At 43.3% G+C, this 18,748-nt stretch overlaps 1 protein-coding gene across 3 annotated transcripts in view; it reads right to left on the bottom strand.

The window, feature by feature from the left end:
- The window catches only part of reck (reversion-inducing-cysteine-rich protein with kazal motifs), a 100,144-nt gene that overhangs the window by 45,496 nt on the left and 35,900 nt on the right, over window positions 1-18,748 (bottom strand). Inside the window, exons 4-11 of one of the 3 annotated variants that reach the window (XM_049565501.1) lie at window positions 17,743-17,779; window positions 14,005-14,090; window positions 13,825-13,872; window positions 12,997-13,030; window positions 10,184-10,381; window positions 8,883-9,147; window positions 8,603-8,776; window positions 385-597 (exon numbers count right to left, since the gene is read on the bottom strand). In XM_049565501.1, coding sequence (XP_049421458.1) covers window positions 385-597; window positions 8,603-8,776; window positions 8,883-9,147; window positions 10,184-10,381; window positions 12,997-13,030; window positions 13,825-13,872; window positions 14,005-14,090; window positions 17,743-17,779 — 1,055 coding nt within the window. Of the gene's footprint in view, window positions 1-384; window positions 598-8,602; window positions 8,777-8,882; window positions 9,148-10,183; window positions 10,382-12,996; window positions 13,031-13,211; window positions 13,365-13,824; window positions 13,873-14,004; window positions 14,091-14,193; window positions 15,319-17,742; window positions 17,780-18,748 lie in introns of those variants that run through there. The other 2 variants (XM_049565502.1, XM_049565503.1) reach the window with 2 other exon arrangements.

Genomic DNA, 18,748 nt, shown 5'->3' on the forward strand with positions numbered 1-18,748 from the left:
CTATCGAGGTATTCTTGGGACTGAATTCACAAGAATGAGACAGATGAGGTCACAATAACCTTGACCTTGGACCTATGAACCCTGTAGTCTTAACACTTGTTCCTTACATCCAAGTGGACATTTGTGCCAAATTTGAAGAAATTCCCTCAAGTCATTCTTGAGATATTTACAAGAATGGGATGGACAAATGGACGGACGAACAACCAAAAGACATAACGCCTCCGGCCACAGCTATCGCCGGCGGGGAGACACAGAAACCCAGAAGTCAGTGCTGTTAAAAGGTCAACTTTAGTTTCACTCCACATTGACCTCCTGGTCATATTCACCCTGTTTCTAGTCACTGTGGGAAGAAACTTGTCTCTTACAGGATGGCAGTGGACATACTTGCATATGACGCTTCCTCTGGACTTGCTGTGGCATGGTTTGATCTGCAGCGAACAGGCCACCGCCTTCCACATGTCCGGCAGACACTTCCTGATGTCCAGCACGGGGATGTTCATGAATGGCATCTTGATCGTACCGTTGGACCACAGCTTGATGTCGTTCATGGCACCCTGGTCTGACTGGACGTTACAGCTGCGGAACAGCTCTGTCGGCCTGTGGACAGACAGACAGACAGACAGACAGAGGTGATTTTGGAAGAACTCAAAGTAAAATAATACTGAAAAAGTTATTTACGTAATTGCCAGCGCAGGGGGATTGAATGAGTGCCCTTAGAGGGGGTCCCTGTGGATAATGTGAGGGTAGTTTTCTTCTCCCACTGCATCAGGAAGTGTCTTTGATGTCTGATTGGTGGGTTTGGTCTCAAGTGAGTCAGCTAATTGGTGGTTTAACTAGAGAAGGTTCCAGTTCTGGGTGTGGTTACATCATTCCATTTCCTCCTGATGAGTGGAAGCATTGTTTATCTTAGACAACCGTGTGTGTGTGTGTGTGTGTGTGTGTGTGTAAAACCCTGGATCCTTAACTTTATTTAACCCCCAAATGGTCAACATTGGTTTTCCTCTCAACCCAAAACTAAATGTGGCACTCAGCTGATTCTTATTAAGAGCAGCTACACTGATGCTCCTCCCTGAGCGCAGTGATGGAGAGTTGCAGTCCCGGCAGTTTAATCAGCGCTGCTGCAGCACGAACGCCGATCAGCCTAAACATTCAAACCACTGCCAGGTGAAGTGAAAAACTTTGATTATTTTGTTCCAATGCATTGTTCTGCTGGGAAACCTTTGGTTCTGGCATTCATGTGGACACCACCTGACATGCTCCACCCACTCAAACATCATTGCAGACCAAGTGCCCCCCCTCATGGCAACAGTACTCCCCAATGGCAGTGACCCCCCTGCAAAAAAACGCACCATGTCAAACTACAAAAACTGTTTAGAAACGGCCTGAGGAGCGTGACAAAAAGCTCAAGGTGTCGACCTGGCTTCCAAATTTCCCCGGTCCCAATCTGCTCAAGGATTCTTGTGCCCCAGATGTACCCCTAATCCAAGGTGGGGCCTCCTTGGATCGGACTTGGCTATGACTTGTCGAGGCGTGGACACAGGATCTCTGGGAGTGTCCTGCGGTGTCTGGCACCATGGTGTTGGCGGCAGATCCATTCAGTCCAGTGGGTTGTGAGGTGGGGTAATGGCACGTGCCACAGATGCTCATTCAGATTGGGATCTGGGGAATTTGGAGGCCAGGTTGACACTTTGGGGTCTTTGTCACATTCCTCGGGACATTCCTGAGCCATGTTTGCAGTGTGGCATGGTGCATTATCCTGCTGGGGGGCCACTGCCATTGGGGAGTACTGTTGCCATGAGGAGGGGTACTTGGTCTGCAACGGCACTGGGGGGATGGAGCGTGTTGAGTGGTATCTAAATGAATGTCAGCACCAAAGGTTTCCCAGAAGAACATTGTATTGTAACAAGACAATCACCTGTAGGTGGTTTTAATGTTGTGGCTGATCGGTGTACAATCCGACCTCTTCATCCTCTGTTCAAACAAAGTTATAAAATAGACATTTTCAGGTCGAGCACAACAATCCCATCCATCACAACTTCACAGTCTGTTTCGTTGTGTTTTTCCTTCCTTCCTGATTGATTGTCTTTCATCTCCAGCTCATCATTGTCTGGTAGTACATCACCATGAATATCACATCTGCCTCTAACAGATGTATTGTTGCTTTGCACTGCATTACTCTTTAGATGGATAGAAAGCCTTTATTGTGCATGAAGGACGTTTGTTTTCACAATCTGCACGTTTATGTCTCACAAGAAAAACACGAGGAACACATACAGTGGACATATGGTCATATATACACATATACATTCATGCTCTTTCCTTTATCCCCACATCTACTCGTGTACACATGTACACAGTGTGTTGTTGAGGTCTGAGAGGTCAGGTGTAGGGAGGCAGCATGTCTGATACTGCTGACCCAGCAAGCAATAGTCGTGATTTAAACGTATTGGCTATATTTAGCTCCGATTTAGTCTAGCTACATGTAACCCAAATCTAGCCGGTTTAATTTTGAAACTGATTAAATGTAATTTTCGCCATTGCAGATGGCATGCAGTATGATATTCAATCACGTATGGAGAGTCAACAGTAATTAAAATATGTTTATCTCCATTTTTTGGACATGGTCTCTACATAGCTGTATAATTGATGACGTCTACACTTTGGCTATGGTTAGACGTCTACCAAATTTTCACTGACAGCCCAAATTCAGCCGTGATTTAGCCTAGACGTCAGGTCTTCATGTAGACGGCTCTTAGACATTTTTTAAACCAAAAAATGCTTGCTGGGGAGTTTCAGTAGACAATCAGTGTCTCAAATCGCATACTTCTGCTCTAAACACTGTATCAGTCTGTGAGATGAATGACAGCAGTACCACATGTGCAGTTAGTGATGGCCAAATGAAGCCTCGTGAAGCAGTTTCTTTATTTCCTGAGACCACTAGATGGCGCTCATGGTTTAAAGAGAGAGGCTCAAAGAATGGCAATTCAGTGTGCTTTCAACCTTTTGTTGAACAAAAAGCGCCATCTAGTGGGCTCATGAAATAAAGAAAATGCTTCATGAGGCTTCATTTGGCCATCACTATGTGCAGTACATCGCTGATTAGAAGATTAACAGTCTAAATAAATAAAAATATTTAAATCATTTTCCAGCACTAGATTCATTGGAAAGGCCAGCAGATGGAAAATGACTTTTTAACTCCCCCACAAAGATCTGTAATTGTCTCAGACAACAGTGGATGTAGACCTACTTGATGCTTTTATACTCATGGTATAGTTCAGTGTCCTGTGCTCAAACCTTTAAACCTCTGTAGCTCCAGTGCTGCGTGCACAAAGTTAACGTGCAGCCCTGCTATTCATTTTTTATCAGCTGTTTATTTTCAAACAGGGAAAAAACCCTGTCTTTGCATTTTATTTTGATCACAGTCTGGTTTTATAAAAGTGCTTGTCACATTTCAAATGTGGCTTTGACTTGCAGCTGAACATGGAGCTCACTTCATCGAAAATACCAAGATATGAATTTCTGTCCATATCCCCCAACCCTACAACCGAAAACTATGAATGCCCTCTATGAGACTGTCCAAAAGTGTGCGTCGTTATCCTCATTTGACCCCATAAACACACAGAGGACCTATTTTCAAGGTGGAGCGTTGACCGAAGCGAGCAGTGCATGCATAAACCAAATAAGCAGCTGCACTGGGAGAGGCCCGCACAGTCTGTGTGGCCAAGACCTTCCACTTTGCACTTGTGCTCGTGTGATTAAAATATGGCCCACAGTGTTCTTAGATAGAGATCAAAGAGGCAGCAGGATGCAGTCAGGCGGAGGTTATGATGCCAGGCTCTTCACCCAGCCTTCGAGTGTGGCTGCTGGGAACAGGAAGACACACTTTTGCCTTTACACACACAGTACGTCATTCAAACTTTTTTTTCAAGCATAAGAAGCCTCTAGTATTCAGAATTTTATGTCTGTTTGAGAGCAACTTCCTGCCGATAAACAACCCATACTGCCCAAATGCAACATTACATCAGTCTCTGTGAGGCTGGACTGTCTTGTTTTGGTCAGCCTGAGCCTGTGCTTCCTCTGTAGGACCCCAGATTTTCATATAATGGAACCACCTCTTAACTGGGACACAGCTACAGTCACATCTGCCATGTATTCAGAAGCAGAGAGTGACTACTTAATGTTCTGTCAAAGAATACAGCAATACCTCTTGATAACCTCCCTGGGGCTGATAGGTCAACCATTACTGTCCAAAACCATCCCAATTTGGACGCAGTACTCTTCATCAGGATTGGCATGATGTGTTTAGGGATTGCTTCTAATTTAAGGTCCAAACTTTTTTGTCGTACACCCACAGAGATGAAGAAAGACAGACACTCAGTTATTAGCCCCATGTTCCACTACCTCCAGACAAGTGTTTGTCTTCCATGCTGCTCCCGGCTACACAGCCCAGTGTTTGAACCCCTGAGGGGAGCAGAGACCCACACAAGGCTCCCCTGGAGCCCATCAAAGGAAACTCATAGAGCCTTACACACAGATTGTCTGCCTGGACTTCAGATCCCACAATGCCACCGCATGAGCTCTGTACCATCATGATCTAAAAACCACAGCTTGTCAAAATATTGTCTTTGTGAGTGATAAAAGATCCGCCTGTAATTCAAACAACACAAATACTTCTGAGGGGGTATCAATGCTTCTTAATCGCCCGTAATGCTGTTCACTTTGAGAGAAGGCTGTACCTCTCATGGCAATGTTCTCTTGGGGATGTAAAAAAAAGAAAACTTTTAAATTACAAGTTGACCATTTAACTCAAAGCACTGCTGTGTCCCAGTGTTGCCTCATAGAGACTTCTGGCCCGTTACATCAGGCAGTTCTCACAAACTGCAACGCACCCAAATTCGTACTTATCCCATGTACTTTGAAAGACTGTGATCACGTGACCAGTGAGCTGACAGCAGTAAACTAGGACACAGTCCCAAGTGTGCTTGTAAGGAGGCAACTTGGGGACGTCCTCACCATGTTTCTTTTCCTAAACCTAACCGTCGTAACTTTAGGTTAATTTCATAACTTTACACCAAGGATGTAACGTCATTCGTGGGGCACAAATTTGTATATCATATGAACTGTTGTGTATGCATTTCTTGTAGGAAATCACACGACACGTCCCAGACAGCAGCCCGTCCAGAGCAGCGCACATCTGATCATCTATTTTTGTTTTTATTCTCTCTCAGAGAATCAATTGTAAGACGCTGCTGCTGGTTAATAAAGCACTAAATGGTTTAAATGTCTGCTCTTATGCTACACTTTGAACCATCCAGACCTCTCAGGTCTTCAGGGACAGATCTGTTTTGTGTCCCCACAGTCAAGACTAAACATGGAGAAGCAGTGTTTAGTTTTTATGCACCACGTATCTGGACCAAACTCCCAGAAGACTGCAGGTCTGCTGCAACTTTGCAGAGTTGGTGTTGAAAGTAAATGAATCCAAGCACTATTACATTCTCTGTTTTCCTCTGAGATTTTAACTTTTTATGATGCAAGTTTTCATTGACGAAACTTTTTTTTCCTTTACTATAGATGTATAGGCTGTACGTTTTTACACCCGGAGAATGTAAGAACCTCTCGAGGCCCACAGAAATCCAAAATTTTAATTAAAATGTCAAAAAATAAATGATTAATTTCCTTTTTTTTTCTCAGAGCCAGAGGGAGCCACTGAAGGGGGGCCAAAGAGCTGCATGCAACTCCGGAGTCGTAGGTTGCCTACCCCTGCCACAGATAGTTTGAAGGAAATTTGTGAAATCCTATGCTGTGCACTTTATGTTTCAAGCCTCTGAATAGATCCTAAATCTTGGTTACTATCTGACATTCATTGGTCAATTGTTAGAGCACAATTTTGATGTTACCGTGCCCCGACTTCAGGTCCACTTCACAAAAGATATTGCACTCATGATACTACAGCACAAACACATCCGTAAAGTTCTGCAGCTGAGTGAGGTTTGCCCTTTTCTGTGTCTTGTTGCAGTTATCCATGTGGCAAAGTATAAATGCCGAGAACACAGGAGGCAGGAAAACGGCAAGAGAGAAAAAGAAAAGGGAAACTTTTAAACTGCATTCCTGCTAAAAAATTCCATTATTGCATGTGCTTGTTAGGGCTGGTCTTTGTGAACTGGACTTTTTCTTTTCTAATTAGGCTCATTTGCTTAGAAAGGAGACAATTTTTCAGACTTAATGTATATTACATAATTTAATTAGGTGCCAAAAGCACAGGAGCACTGAGACACTATTTGCCTGGCAGCACAGTTAAGAGTGCATTTCACCCTGTGCAGGTGCTTTGAAATTGCACAGTTTCTTTTTGTCTTATTTGTGCAGGTTTAAGGGGAAGCAAAGCAGCACAATCCTTTTGTGAATTTGCCCGTGAGTGAGCAGATCATAAAGTTTTTCTTGATATATTCAGCAGCCCCAGGAATCTATAGGTACAATTACAGTTTATAGAGTGTCACATTTTTAAATGACTTTTATTTAAACTTAATCTAATACTCCATCTAAGTGAATCTCGTGTGAAAAAACAAACTCACATCTCGTCTCTGGTTCAAAACACGTGCCAGGCTTCTCAGAACGCTCCACAGTATCAGATGACTGTGAGCTTTTGTGGTTGCCTCACTCACCAGGTGACCTGCAGACCGCTGCGTGTATGTGTGAAGTATACTTGGGTTTGTTTTGATGTGTGTGTGTTAGTGTGACTTCCCAGTGCAGCCTTTGAAGCCGTTCCATTTGGCCTTTGGCCCCATCTGTAGACAGTGTGTAAAACATGCTGTGGTCCTGATAACTCCGGGGTCACACCGGGTTCAACACAACAATGTCTCTTGTTTTCCCTCTCGGCCTCTTTCTTTCCTTCGGGCGCTAAATGATGCATTTTCACAGATGTTCAGAGGCACATTTGAGGGACTGAGAAAAGAGTCTGATATAAATAAACTGATAAAAATAGAAACGTTTTCTGAACAAAGTGTGAGTCTGCTAGCTTTGCTGAATGCAGGTGAAAACACTGTAAAATGATTTCAATGTAATTCTTTATAAATGGGATATTGTGCAGGGGTTGCACTTTAGTTAAAACACTGAAAGAACCTGTGTCGACTGGAGTGTGTTGAAAGAAGTTAAAATCAGCTGAAGTGACAGCATTAGTAATTTGGTTTCAAGTTCAAGTCCTGCAGGCAGAGAAGTTGCTAATTTCCATCTACGCTCTGAAAGTAGTTGAACTAAAAGTTGAGGCAAGTTGAAGTGTTTTCACTTTTACATGTGATCCTTTTATATTTTGCTTTTGAATCTGACAATCTATAAATAAAACCAAACAATCAATAAATCAATCAAGAGTGCAACAAAGAGCTGAAAGCAGCTGAGAAATAAGCCTCAAGAGCTACTGAAATATCAAGAGAGGCCAAGAGTGATATCTGTTTTTGGCAAAAATAAGCACATACACTCACCAGCCACTTTATTAGGTACACCTGTTCAACAACTTGTTAACGCAAGTAGCTAATCAGCCAATCAGGTGGCAGCGATGTATTTAGTCATGTAGACATGGTGAAGGCAAGCCAAAATGCCTTGTTGATGCCAGAGGTCAGAGGAGAATGGCCAGACTGGTTCAAGATGATAGAAAGGCAACAGGAAGTCAAATAAGCACTGGTTCCAACCAAGGTGTGCAGAAGAGCATCTCTGAAGCAACAACACCTTGTCCAACCTTGAAGCAGATGGGCTACAGCAGCAGAAGACCACACCAGGTGCCACTCCTGTCAGCTAACAACAGGAAACTGAGGCTACAATTCACACGGGTTTTCTCACCAAAACTGGACAATAGAAGATTGGAAAAACCACATTCAGATGGAAGCATGGATCCATCCTGCCTTGTATCAACGCTTCAGGCTGCTGCTGCTGCTGGTGGTGTAATGGTGTGGGGGAGATTTTCTTAGTACCAACTGAGCATGGTTTAAACACCACAGCCTGAGGAATGTCTCCAGCACCTTGTTGAATCTGTGCCACAAAGAGTTGAGGCAGCTCTGAAGGCTTGTGTTGTCAGTGTAAAAATCTCTAAGTAAAATAATAATAAAGAAGAAGCTGGTTGGAGCTGGAGCTGACAGTTACCTCTGACTAATGCAGAGTCATTTGTCCTGGAAGTGAATGCCAGATGTAGTGGGGAGTTTTCTTTGTGCAGTGGGAAAGAGGCTTAAGATAAAAGCTGTTGAACTATTATTCAGAGAGCTGCACATAAAAGTTTAAATGTCAGTTGATCTGTTAATAATGATAGTAAATGAAATTTAAGCACCAGAGATAACTGATGTGTGCACTGAGTCAGCAGCAGAGACGTGAGCTGAGGAACTCTTTCACTGTTTCTACTGCTTCTAAAAGCATCCAGTCAAAAAAAAACAAACAAACAAAAAACAGCTTGTGTTGATCTGGAGCAGGTTGTGGTCACTGTCTGATATGTGGACACACTAATTTAATAGATGTTTCGACTGACAGGACAATGGCTTGATGTCAAAATATCATTTGTGGGTAAAATACTCCGCCATGACAAACTCTGTCGAGTTCAGCCCTGGTGAGTGTGTGGGAGTCTGACCTGTTGTTGAAGTTGGTGCAGTAGGCGAGGTCCTTGCAGCCCAGCTGACAGGGCTCTCTGACATCAGCCAGGCAGTTGATGAGCTCCGTCTCCACTGGGTTGTACTCACAGAGCTGGTCGAAGTCCTGCCACGTCTGGCTGCCCCAGTTAGTGCTGATCTCCTGACACATGTCCCTTCCAGAGCAGAGGACAGAGACTGGGTTATAACGACAGCTAACACATTTCACCTCAACCTGTACTCTGCCTCACAAACTGAATTCCTCTGAGCAGTGTGCTGTACCTGCAGAGGGACGTGTTAGCCTTGGAGCAGCAGTGCAGCTTGGCACAGTCCATCTTGGCAGGATGGGGGGTCTCCTCTTCAGGTGGGGAGGGAGGGTGGGCACTGCCCAGAAAGCACTGCCACATGGGCTCCTGAGGGAGAGGCTGGGAGCCACACTCCTCGATCAAACCCTCCATGATCTCATGCTCTGTGCTCATGGTGCGAAGGATTCGCCGGCAAGCCTCCTGGCAGTGTGGAGCCTCCGCCCGGTCACAGCAGTACAGACCTAGACGTGAGGGAAGGAATGAACGATAAGTGCTGGAAGATGAACCACATCATGATATATTTTATCCGTGTCACCCACTCCTGTTTCCATGTTGAAAATAACACTCTATCAAGACTGTATGTAGTTCTAGTTTATCGCTTTTCCTAACCCACTTAAAATGAAACCACACCCACTTTAGCATGACGAAAGAGGGTTGCCTAAGACCCTGTGATTGGCTGTCAGCCTACTGCTTCAAGTAGTACTCACTGCTGCACGCTGGACGCCCGCTGAATAGCATAGCTTGGGTTCATCAGTAGCTTCTAACACCACCCTCGCCTAAAAACACTGAGGAACTCCACTTCCTGTCGTCCCTCTCCTTACAGGCAGGACGTTGGGTTTCAATGCCCCATATATAGCCTGTCTGGTTCACGTGTGTATGCCCAGTCTATGTCATTCCAAAGTCGTCAAATAACCCTGCTTCATTAGCAATTGCGGCGTTAGACAGCGACGCCAAAAGCCACCTTTCGCAGCAGTATATGTGGCCGTGCAGTGTCAGTTTGTAAGTGGGCGGATGGAACCTTTCACGAGGTATGAAATGCTGCCAGTTGGCTGGACAGCACCTGTCACAGCAGTACGATACGGCGCTGGCTGATTTTTACATAATATCATGGGCTGAACGTCCCTATAGGGTCGGTGGGAGGGGTGGTGGATGGGTCCAACAAACCAGACCCATGTTCGCTTCCTGTATAAACGTTGAGCCAAACGTGTTGTTTTTTCTAAACCTAACCACGTGCTTTTGTTGCCTAAATCTAACAGTGTGCATTACTGACATCTTGGCTTTGGTTGCGGACTTTCACCCAGGAGCCTGGTGTTCACTTCCTGTGTGAACGTTGAGCCAAACCATGATGTTTTTTTCTAAACCTAACTACATGCTTTTGTTGCCTAAATCTGTCATGTCCCGGCGCTGGTTCTGAGTAAAACTGACAAATGCAACTTGTTGGTCTGCAGTGCTTCTGTGTCAGCTGTGTGTGTGCAGGTGAGGTGTGGATGGACTTACTGTCTATCGGGCTGCGTATGGGGTAAGACTTGGTGAAGTTGCTGACACAGCTGAGCAGCTGGGCGCTGTGACTCTGACAGTATTCTTTGACGGCGTTGATCTGGGACACGGTGGGGGTCGAGTCAGTCCTGAAGATGGCCTGGCAGTACTCCCTGCAGGTGGTGTGACGCCCTGCATAGCTGCAGCATGTGGAGCCCACTGGAGGAACACACACGAATAAATACTTCAAGACACAAATTGGCTCAGTGTGAGAAGAAAAGTTTAATAGTTTAAAGTTTAATACCACTGTCTGCAAGACTGTTAATTTCAAACTATTCCTTTAGGAACCATGTAGGGCTGCCCCCTGAAAGAGGAAGAGTTGAATCATCAGTCAGGGACCCAACAGCTGACTGAAATTCTTCAAGTCTTCTTCTAAGTGTACATCTGGGGGCATTTTGGTCCTCAGACTTAGCTACAGAGTGAGCACTCCTCTCTTTCACGCTGCTTTCCAGTAAAGGCAGCTGCAGACCCAGAGCCAGGGTGAGTCTGAGAGAGACGAAGGGAGCTAACAGGAGGAAGAGAGGCTTTGCTTCTGCTTTCTCTTTATGCCCGTACCACACTGCCTACGTGAGCAGTGTGGTACGGCTAACTTGCTAAAATACTGCCACCCACATAAATGTGATGTTCATACAGACAACGTTGCCAGCTACTGTGAGTACTGTATTCACACAAGTTAACACAATGCTGCAAATATTTCACTAAAACAAGCCTTGTGTTACCAAATGAAGGGATTCTGTCCACAGAAATGCTGTCTGTGTGCTTTTATTTTGAAACAAAAATAGGAAGTGTCAAGCTAAAAATAAATTTTTGAACAAATTTTTTTCATGTCTTCAGATATAGGCAGTAAAACTGTATTAAAGGTGATATAACATCAATATAATTATCAACAGACTATTTTCACTGTCTGTATTTGCTGAAAACTTCATGCGTCACACAGAAAAAACAGACAAGATGACACAAGCGCTGCTCACACAGGCAGCGTGGCCCGTGCGTAAAAAGTAGTGAGTTAACAGCTCACAGTAACGTAATACAATACAGGTTCTGGCTTTTGTTTTATATCTAGTGTCAGTAAAAATTAGTTGTTGCACATTTATGATCAGCCGTTAGCTTACTTAGCATGCATTAGCATGGAGCGCTAACTTGGCTTGTTTATTATCACACCAAATCCTGTTTAAGTTCTTCACACTGAACAGCCAAATCTGATTTGAATTTGAAGAATTCTGAGACTAGTACAGCCCTATAACTAGGGCTGCACGGTATATGCGGTAGACGGTAGAAATGATATAAATTTGGCCCACGGTAGAGATTTGCGCTCTACCGTCCTATCGTCGATGACGTCATCGCACTTGCCTCAGTGTGAAAATGGCTGTGAGCACAGAGACAGCGGAGCAAGAGGAGCTGGTTCATGTCTGTGATTTAGCGTAGCACGTGCAACATGTGTTGCTGGAGAACTTGTGAGTGAGTGAGTTAATGTTTTATGAACAGCCCCGCACTTCTCAGACTCGTTTAGCGACTTACCGCTCAGAGGGAACTCATTCAGTGTCTCCTCTGGCAGCAGCACAGCGTCTCTCCCTCTCCTCTCTCGCCATTTGCACACGGGAGTTTGTTTTCAGCAAGAAAGTTTGTCATAAACCTTTGGTAATGTAAACCTATGTGACGCTAGGGGCTCCACAAAAACTCCATATGTGAATGTGTGATAGTTGTGGTATCATAGCAGCCTGTCACAGGTTACAGCTGATGATTAGAGGAGAAATGGCAGAGCATAAAGGTTCAGGTGGAAAAAACACAACTCAGTCATTTAGGATTTTACTAAAAGAAGGAAATTACCTTTTGATATAGATCCCAGGGGACATTTTGGGTTTTAATTTTGAGTTTTGAGATCTGCATTCTGCACAATAAATGCTCTAAAAAATACATTATATCTTTGCTTTTGTTGTTGTTGTTGTTTTTTTTTATCAATTTAGCTTTGCTAAGGGACTACAAAACCCATTCAGAAACACTTCTATTATAACTTTTACACTTAAATTTATACGCGATATATACCGTTACCGTGAAGGGATTCGATTATACCGTGATATAAATTTTAGGTCATACCGCCCAGCCCTACCTACAACCGTCAGAAGCTTCTTTCAGGAAGCATAACTCCATTTTCCCACCAAGCATGAGCATGAGCATGTCTTTGTAGGTTTTTAAACAAGGAGAACACAATAAAAGTAGGTGATGGGTTCCTTTCTCATTGGCGGTGGACGAATATGTATTTGTATTTTTTTTATCTGTTGTGTCACATTTAACGTCATGAGCTGCCAGAAAACAGTTTAGTTATCAGAAGAAAGCAGCATGGAGGCCAGTGAAAGTGTTACAGTGGTTACACCATTTTAATCTGTGAGTTATTCAAACTCTGTGCTGAACAATGTGAGCGCTGCTCAGACTCCTGTACTGTAGATTGGGTTCAGCTTCAGGCAGATAAACACTCAGATTTGATTATAAAAACAACAAACCTCTCAACAGGAAGTTACTGACCTCATATCCTGTCAGACAAATAACACGGCTCCGTGTGTGTGTGTGTGTGTGTGTGTGTGTGTGTGTGTGTGTGTGTGTGTGCGCATGTTGTGTATGAAACAGAGAAAGAATACAAACAAGCCCATCTATTGGTCCGAGAAGATAGTGGTGTGTTTGATGGGCTTATGTATTTATTGGCTGGAAGGAGATTTGAGATCAGTGTTTGCAATTGTTGGCGTCTTTGCTGTTTATCTTGTGTGTGTGTGACCACTCACTTTCATTTTTGGTGATGCAGCTGTAGAGGGAGTTCTGGAGGGAGAAGAGCAAAGTTGTGGTGATATACTTTAACAGAGCGTGAAACAAAAATGCATTTTAAAGCTCTGATTCAGTGACTGTTTACAATGACTATGAATAAAGGACTCTGGCCTTAGAAAGGATGTGAGTCAAGAGCAGCTGTCAGATTGATAGAGGCCTAAAGATGTACTAATACCCTGTATGATCTTTCTGGTTCCTTTGACCATGTTGTGACCACTCAGATTAATCTTGGGGCCTCGTTGGGGATCCCCAGGTTGGGAACCAACGCTCTATCGGTCATTAAGATGAAAATGTTTAACCACAGACTTATAAAATATTATTAAACAGTTGCATTTTGGAGAGGAAGCATCAATGAGTGATGATATACAGTGTTACAGCACTGGGACTTTTCACTAGTGATGGCCAAATGAAGCCTCGTGAAGCAGTTTCTTTATTTTCTGAGCCCACTAGATGGCGCTCATGGTTTAAAGAGAGAGGCTCAAAGAATGTCAATTCAGTGTGCTTTCAACCTTTTGTTGAACAAAAAGCGCCATCTAGTGGGCTCATAAAATAAAGAAAATGCTTCATGAGGCTTCATTTGGCCATCACTACTTTTCACTATGCGTTATGAGTTAAATAATGAATGGTCAGAAAATAACAAAGGGACGGTGACGATGCTCACGTGACACCAGAGGACGACCCAACATACTGTAACTTAAGCTGTTAACTCGTCGGCATCACACGTCATCCACCAATGTGACTGTCACAAGTCATTTCATTTGCTCTCAGATTAAATGCACTGGACTTACCTCTGTGACTTTTTTGCATACTTTTGTTATGTCATTTTTAGACGATGCCTATAAAGGAAGAGGAAATGACATCATGTAAATAAAGAGCAAACACTGCGTAAGTGGACCTATAGGTCTGAGCATGTTAGGGCAGTCACTGTTACAAATAAAGTCAGACATGCTGCATTCACTGTATCTCACCTGTCTGCATTCCCTGCGACACTCAGCTGAGATGGCCAGCTCACAGCAGCCCAGTCCCACCCAGCCGTCTGACTTCCTGGATACTCCTGGAGACAAATCAAACACCACAGAATCAAACATATGTTATGTGTATCTATTTCATGGAGACTGACTCCCCTTTATTAAAAGCCTGATATACGTGTTACCCACCGCTAATATAGTGTTCACGGTGCAACTTCTTTCATCTATCCATCCATTTTCAACCGCTTATCAGAAGCTGGGTTGCTGGGGCAGCAGGTTGAGCAAAGTATTTCTCTCTCCAGCAACGCTTCCAGCTCCTCCCAGGAGGCCTCCCAGGCCAGATGAGATATGTAATCCCTCCAGCGGGTTCTGGGTCTGCCCCGGGGCAACACCTCAGAACACCTCCAAGAATCGCCACCTTAACTTGGTGGAGGGGTTTGCGTGTCCCCATAATCCTGGAAGCTGTGTTGTCCAGGACTAATACGCCGTGGTAGGGGTTCCCAAGGCAAAGTGGTCCCAGGGGAGGGGTCAGACTGAGAGGGATTCACACCAGAATAGACCGGGTGACTGAGTTCGATTGGGCGGGGCCAAAAAATGTCACACCTTCATTTGGTTCCGTTCACTTTCACCCTGGACCAAACCACCAGGACAACGTCACGCAGTTACAACAGCTGCTCGTTTGGAGGCGGTACTGCCAGAAATGACCACTGACCAGGAAGAAAAAAAGCATGAGGAAGAAGAAAACCCTCTTTGGCTCGCTGGATAGTCCGTTTGCATTTCCCACTGTAAGTGAACAGCACCAGGGTTCACTTGCAAGTGAACCGAGACACCCAGTTTTCAAGCAGACCAGGGTTCGCTCGTTTGGTCGGCATCAGAGTTCGAATGAGCGTTTACACCACTCCAAACGAACCAAACTATCTGTGAAAGTGGACCAAATAGCACCAGTGTGAATGCTTCCTAAGAGGAATTCAGGAAGACCTCGAAGAAACAACACATCCAGGAAAAGAGTACGTCGCCTGCATCTGGTGGCGGGGCCTCAGGCCATGGGGCCCGTTCGAGCTCGGCCTGAATGAACAACATGGAGCTGCCACACTGTGGGCCACCACCTGCAGGTACTGGCATCGGGGTCGGTTGCATTGTGTGCACTGGTGTCGCATCTTCTTTTTTTTACATAGTTATATATTTTTGGATCTGTTAACATGATCTTTAAATTCATCTTGGTGAAGAGATGGGACACAGGAAGTGATTTATTTAGTTTAGAAAAAGTTTCTGTGGTGACTTGAGTCTGCTTTTGCAGCACCACCACCCCTGAACATCTATTTTTCCCGTCTAATGCTTTGGCTGCCCGGTACCCACATTTCTGCTCGGTGCAACAAAGACACTTCGAAGAGGACTTATTTTTATTCCATTTCCAAAGCCTGACATTAATCCAGTTAAATGTCAGTGGGAAGAACTGACAGTCGGCTCAACATCAGCTCCAGAGCTGCTGTTCACAGTGACATCAAAAGGCATTTGAAAGATGTCCTTTGTTGGAGCGACTTCCACTGGCTAACATTTACTATGCTGCACTTACATGGCTCTATAATACATTTTCTACATTTAAAGGGACAGTTCACGCCCAAATCAAAAATGCATGTTTCTCCTCTTACCTGTCATGCTGTTTATCAGCCCAAATTTTTTTGGTGTTAGGTGTGCAGCACTTTATACTATCTATATCATGATGACATGACGGATTTTAAAATCACTTTCCTTGGCTCCAGGAAAGTTTTACAAATGTAATCCCCTCATAGATCATAAAATAACAACACAAAGAGCCATCGTTGACCTTGTTTGCAGTTCGAGGTGTCTTGTCAACAGTTTTACAGATGTCTCTTTTATAATGGTGGTCTATGGGGAAAAACTCAACCTTATCGAGTATCCAGATCATGATTTCTGGAAAGAGACATTTTCAAATGTACCACTGCTGCTACGGTGACCAGATTAACACATGGAGATCAACAGTTTCATTAGTCCTATTTTTGCATTAAAACTTATTTTGAAGAAAATGTGACACTCAATTTTACTGATAAGAAATAAAACTATAAACGACACGTGGTCCTTTCATGCTCATGCCAGAAGTCAGAACAGTGCCACAGGCAACACCTCACAAAGTTCAATCAACAGATGAGCCACAGATGAGAGGCAGCCCCATAATGTATATATAAAAAGTAAAGTGTTTATGCATTCAGCACAGAGGCACAGAGACAAAAGATATCAGTCTTCTTATCTGATTTTGGGGAATGTGAGGGGCATTTTCTCTCGTTGTTGGGTGGAAAGAAACTTTAGACAGTACTATATTCATTGTTAGCTTCTTAAAAACATAAATGTTGAGATAAAAACATTGAAAAGAGATTATATAGGTTCTAAAAACACAAAAAAGGGATTTGGAACTATTTAAAAACTCACAAAACATCACCATAAAACCTCATTAGCATGGTTTAGATATATAATCAACCACAAAAGTTAGCGTCTGTGTTTCTTTAGTTTTCTCTGCTGCACCGAGCTGTGGATTGTGTGTACCGTTCGACCCCTGCTATTAAACGTATTGTGTGTATGTTCAGCTCCACAAAGTTCCACAGCATGTTGTAAGAGTTAAGAAAAACAGTTCTGAGAAATGAAGGATATCATTAATTGAGGAGAAGTGGTTACACCAACAGACTAAGTCCCTAAAAGCTCGTGGAATGCAGTGAACATCAGAGAATCGATGATATCTCAGACTCAGAGAGGATCTGAGGGAGGCGGGCTCATGCTTTATAGACTGCCGAGGCTGTCTGGACGCCAGTGTTTATAACAATACCTCCCAATCTGGAGGCTATTAGGCCTCTGACAGGTAGATTTGTTCCGAGCACAGGCGGCAGGATTTAAGCCTTTGATCCATCATCTGCTTTCTGCTCTGGTCAGGACCAGGTCTCTCTGCACTCGGCTTTAACAGCTTCACTTGCTACCATTACTTCTCACGCAGCCACGTACACACAGTAGATACAGCTCGGATTAAATGTCATGTTTCACGTCATTTTCAGAGTCGAGGTGTCTTCTTTTGATTCATTGTAAACACAGTCAGATCAATTTGAGACTTTGTTCTGCCTCCAAAATGAAATCACAGACTCAAACTATTTATGCTTTCTAAATCATTTTCCAACTCATTGTAGCACCAGAATTATTACGTGATTGCATTTTCTTTAAAGCTGTAATCATCTTTTTTTTATTGCCACCTAGCATCGGTCCATAACAAGGTGAATATCACAGTCACATATGACACATCCAACAGACATAAAGCAACACTGGCTTTAACTTACAGACTGTTCCTGCTGGCCTGACAAATGTAAATCCAGTATTCATTATCTTTTAGCTCTTTTTTGGTCTCCACCAACTTCTAAGGGAAAAATCTGCCTCTTAAGCTACATGCTCCATTGTGTTCACCACCTAGTTTCGTACTGTGTCTGTCTGCTGTTCGCTGGCGCTGATGGAGGCCTGCAATAATCACGTTCATCCAAAATATATGCATAATTGAATTTTAAACAAAATATTCACCATAACTTTTTTAAAACAACAAAAATACGCACATGATATGAGTAAATTTTCAGATCTGGGTGGGTCAACTCACGTGGCCCTTTCAGGGCCCTGCGTCTCAGAGATGCCACAGTCAGAAGTTTTTACATGCTACACACACAGGGTTTAATATAAGCACTCTTCTCTTACCTGGAAGTGTGGAGTTGATGCACATCCAAAGTTCATTCTGGAAGATAAAGCAGAAGAAAAAGGTTGATGTCAGATGACTTGAGGTTTAATGAAACATGCCTGAATTAAGTTTTTGAAGCAACAATGACAAGTTCAACAGCTGAGAACTTAAGCCTGTTACACAGAGTTTGATATCATAATAAGAAATATACAAGCAATATATCCTCATACAACAGTTCCTATGCTATCTTACAAACTTGCACATACAATAGTTTGTATGATATCTAACAAATCAGTTGTCACGTTAGGCACATAAGATAAAGTAATGTAGATTAGGTTAAGGCAAGTAAAGTTACATAGGTTAGGTCTGGGAAAAAAAACATGGTTAGGTGCTGATACGTAATGAACTTAATGTTAAGTTACATACTTAATGTAAAGTAACGTAGGTTAGTTTAATGCAAGTAAAGCTACATAGTTTAGGTTTAGGAAAAGAAATATGGTTGGGCATTGTCACGTTATGTACTTAACGTAAAGTAACATAGGTTAGGTTACGGCAAATAAAACTACGTAGGTTAGGTTTTGAAGAAGAAACGTGACTGGGTGTCAATACGCCATGTACTTAACGTTAAGTTACATACTTAATGTAAAGTAACGTAGGTTAAGTTAAGGCAAGTAAAGCTACATAGGTTAGGTCTAGGAAAAAAAACATGGTTGGGTGTTATAACACTGGTCTCCTGGGGGAAAGTCCTGTTTTGTCTGACCTCAACCTGCCTCCTTATCCGGAGTTTCGCTCTTCATACTTTTACATTCTTGACTCATCAGTGCATTCATTACCTGATCGCAACCTTCCCGATCACGTGGGTTATACACAAATTACATGGGATTAATATGAATTCAGGTCCATAAATTTCCAAAGGTATACGTATGAACGGTTCATGAGAACAGCCTGATCAAGTAAGTATCACATTAATGCTAAACCATGTGAATATCTTATAATTAAACATGTTTTATGTACAGTACAGGCCAA

This window comes from Epinephelus fuscoguttatus, linkage group LG21, assembly GCF_011397635.1.
Source record: "Epinephelus fuscoguttatus linkage group LG21, E.fuscoguttatus.final_Chr_v1".
Classification (NCBI taxonomy): domain Eukaryota; kingdom Metazoa; phylum Chordata; class Actinopteri; order Perciformes; family Serranidae; genus Epinephelus; species Epinephelus fuscoguttatus.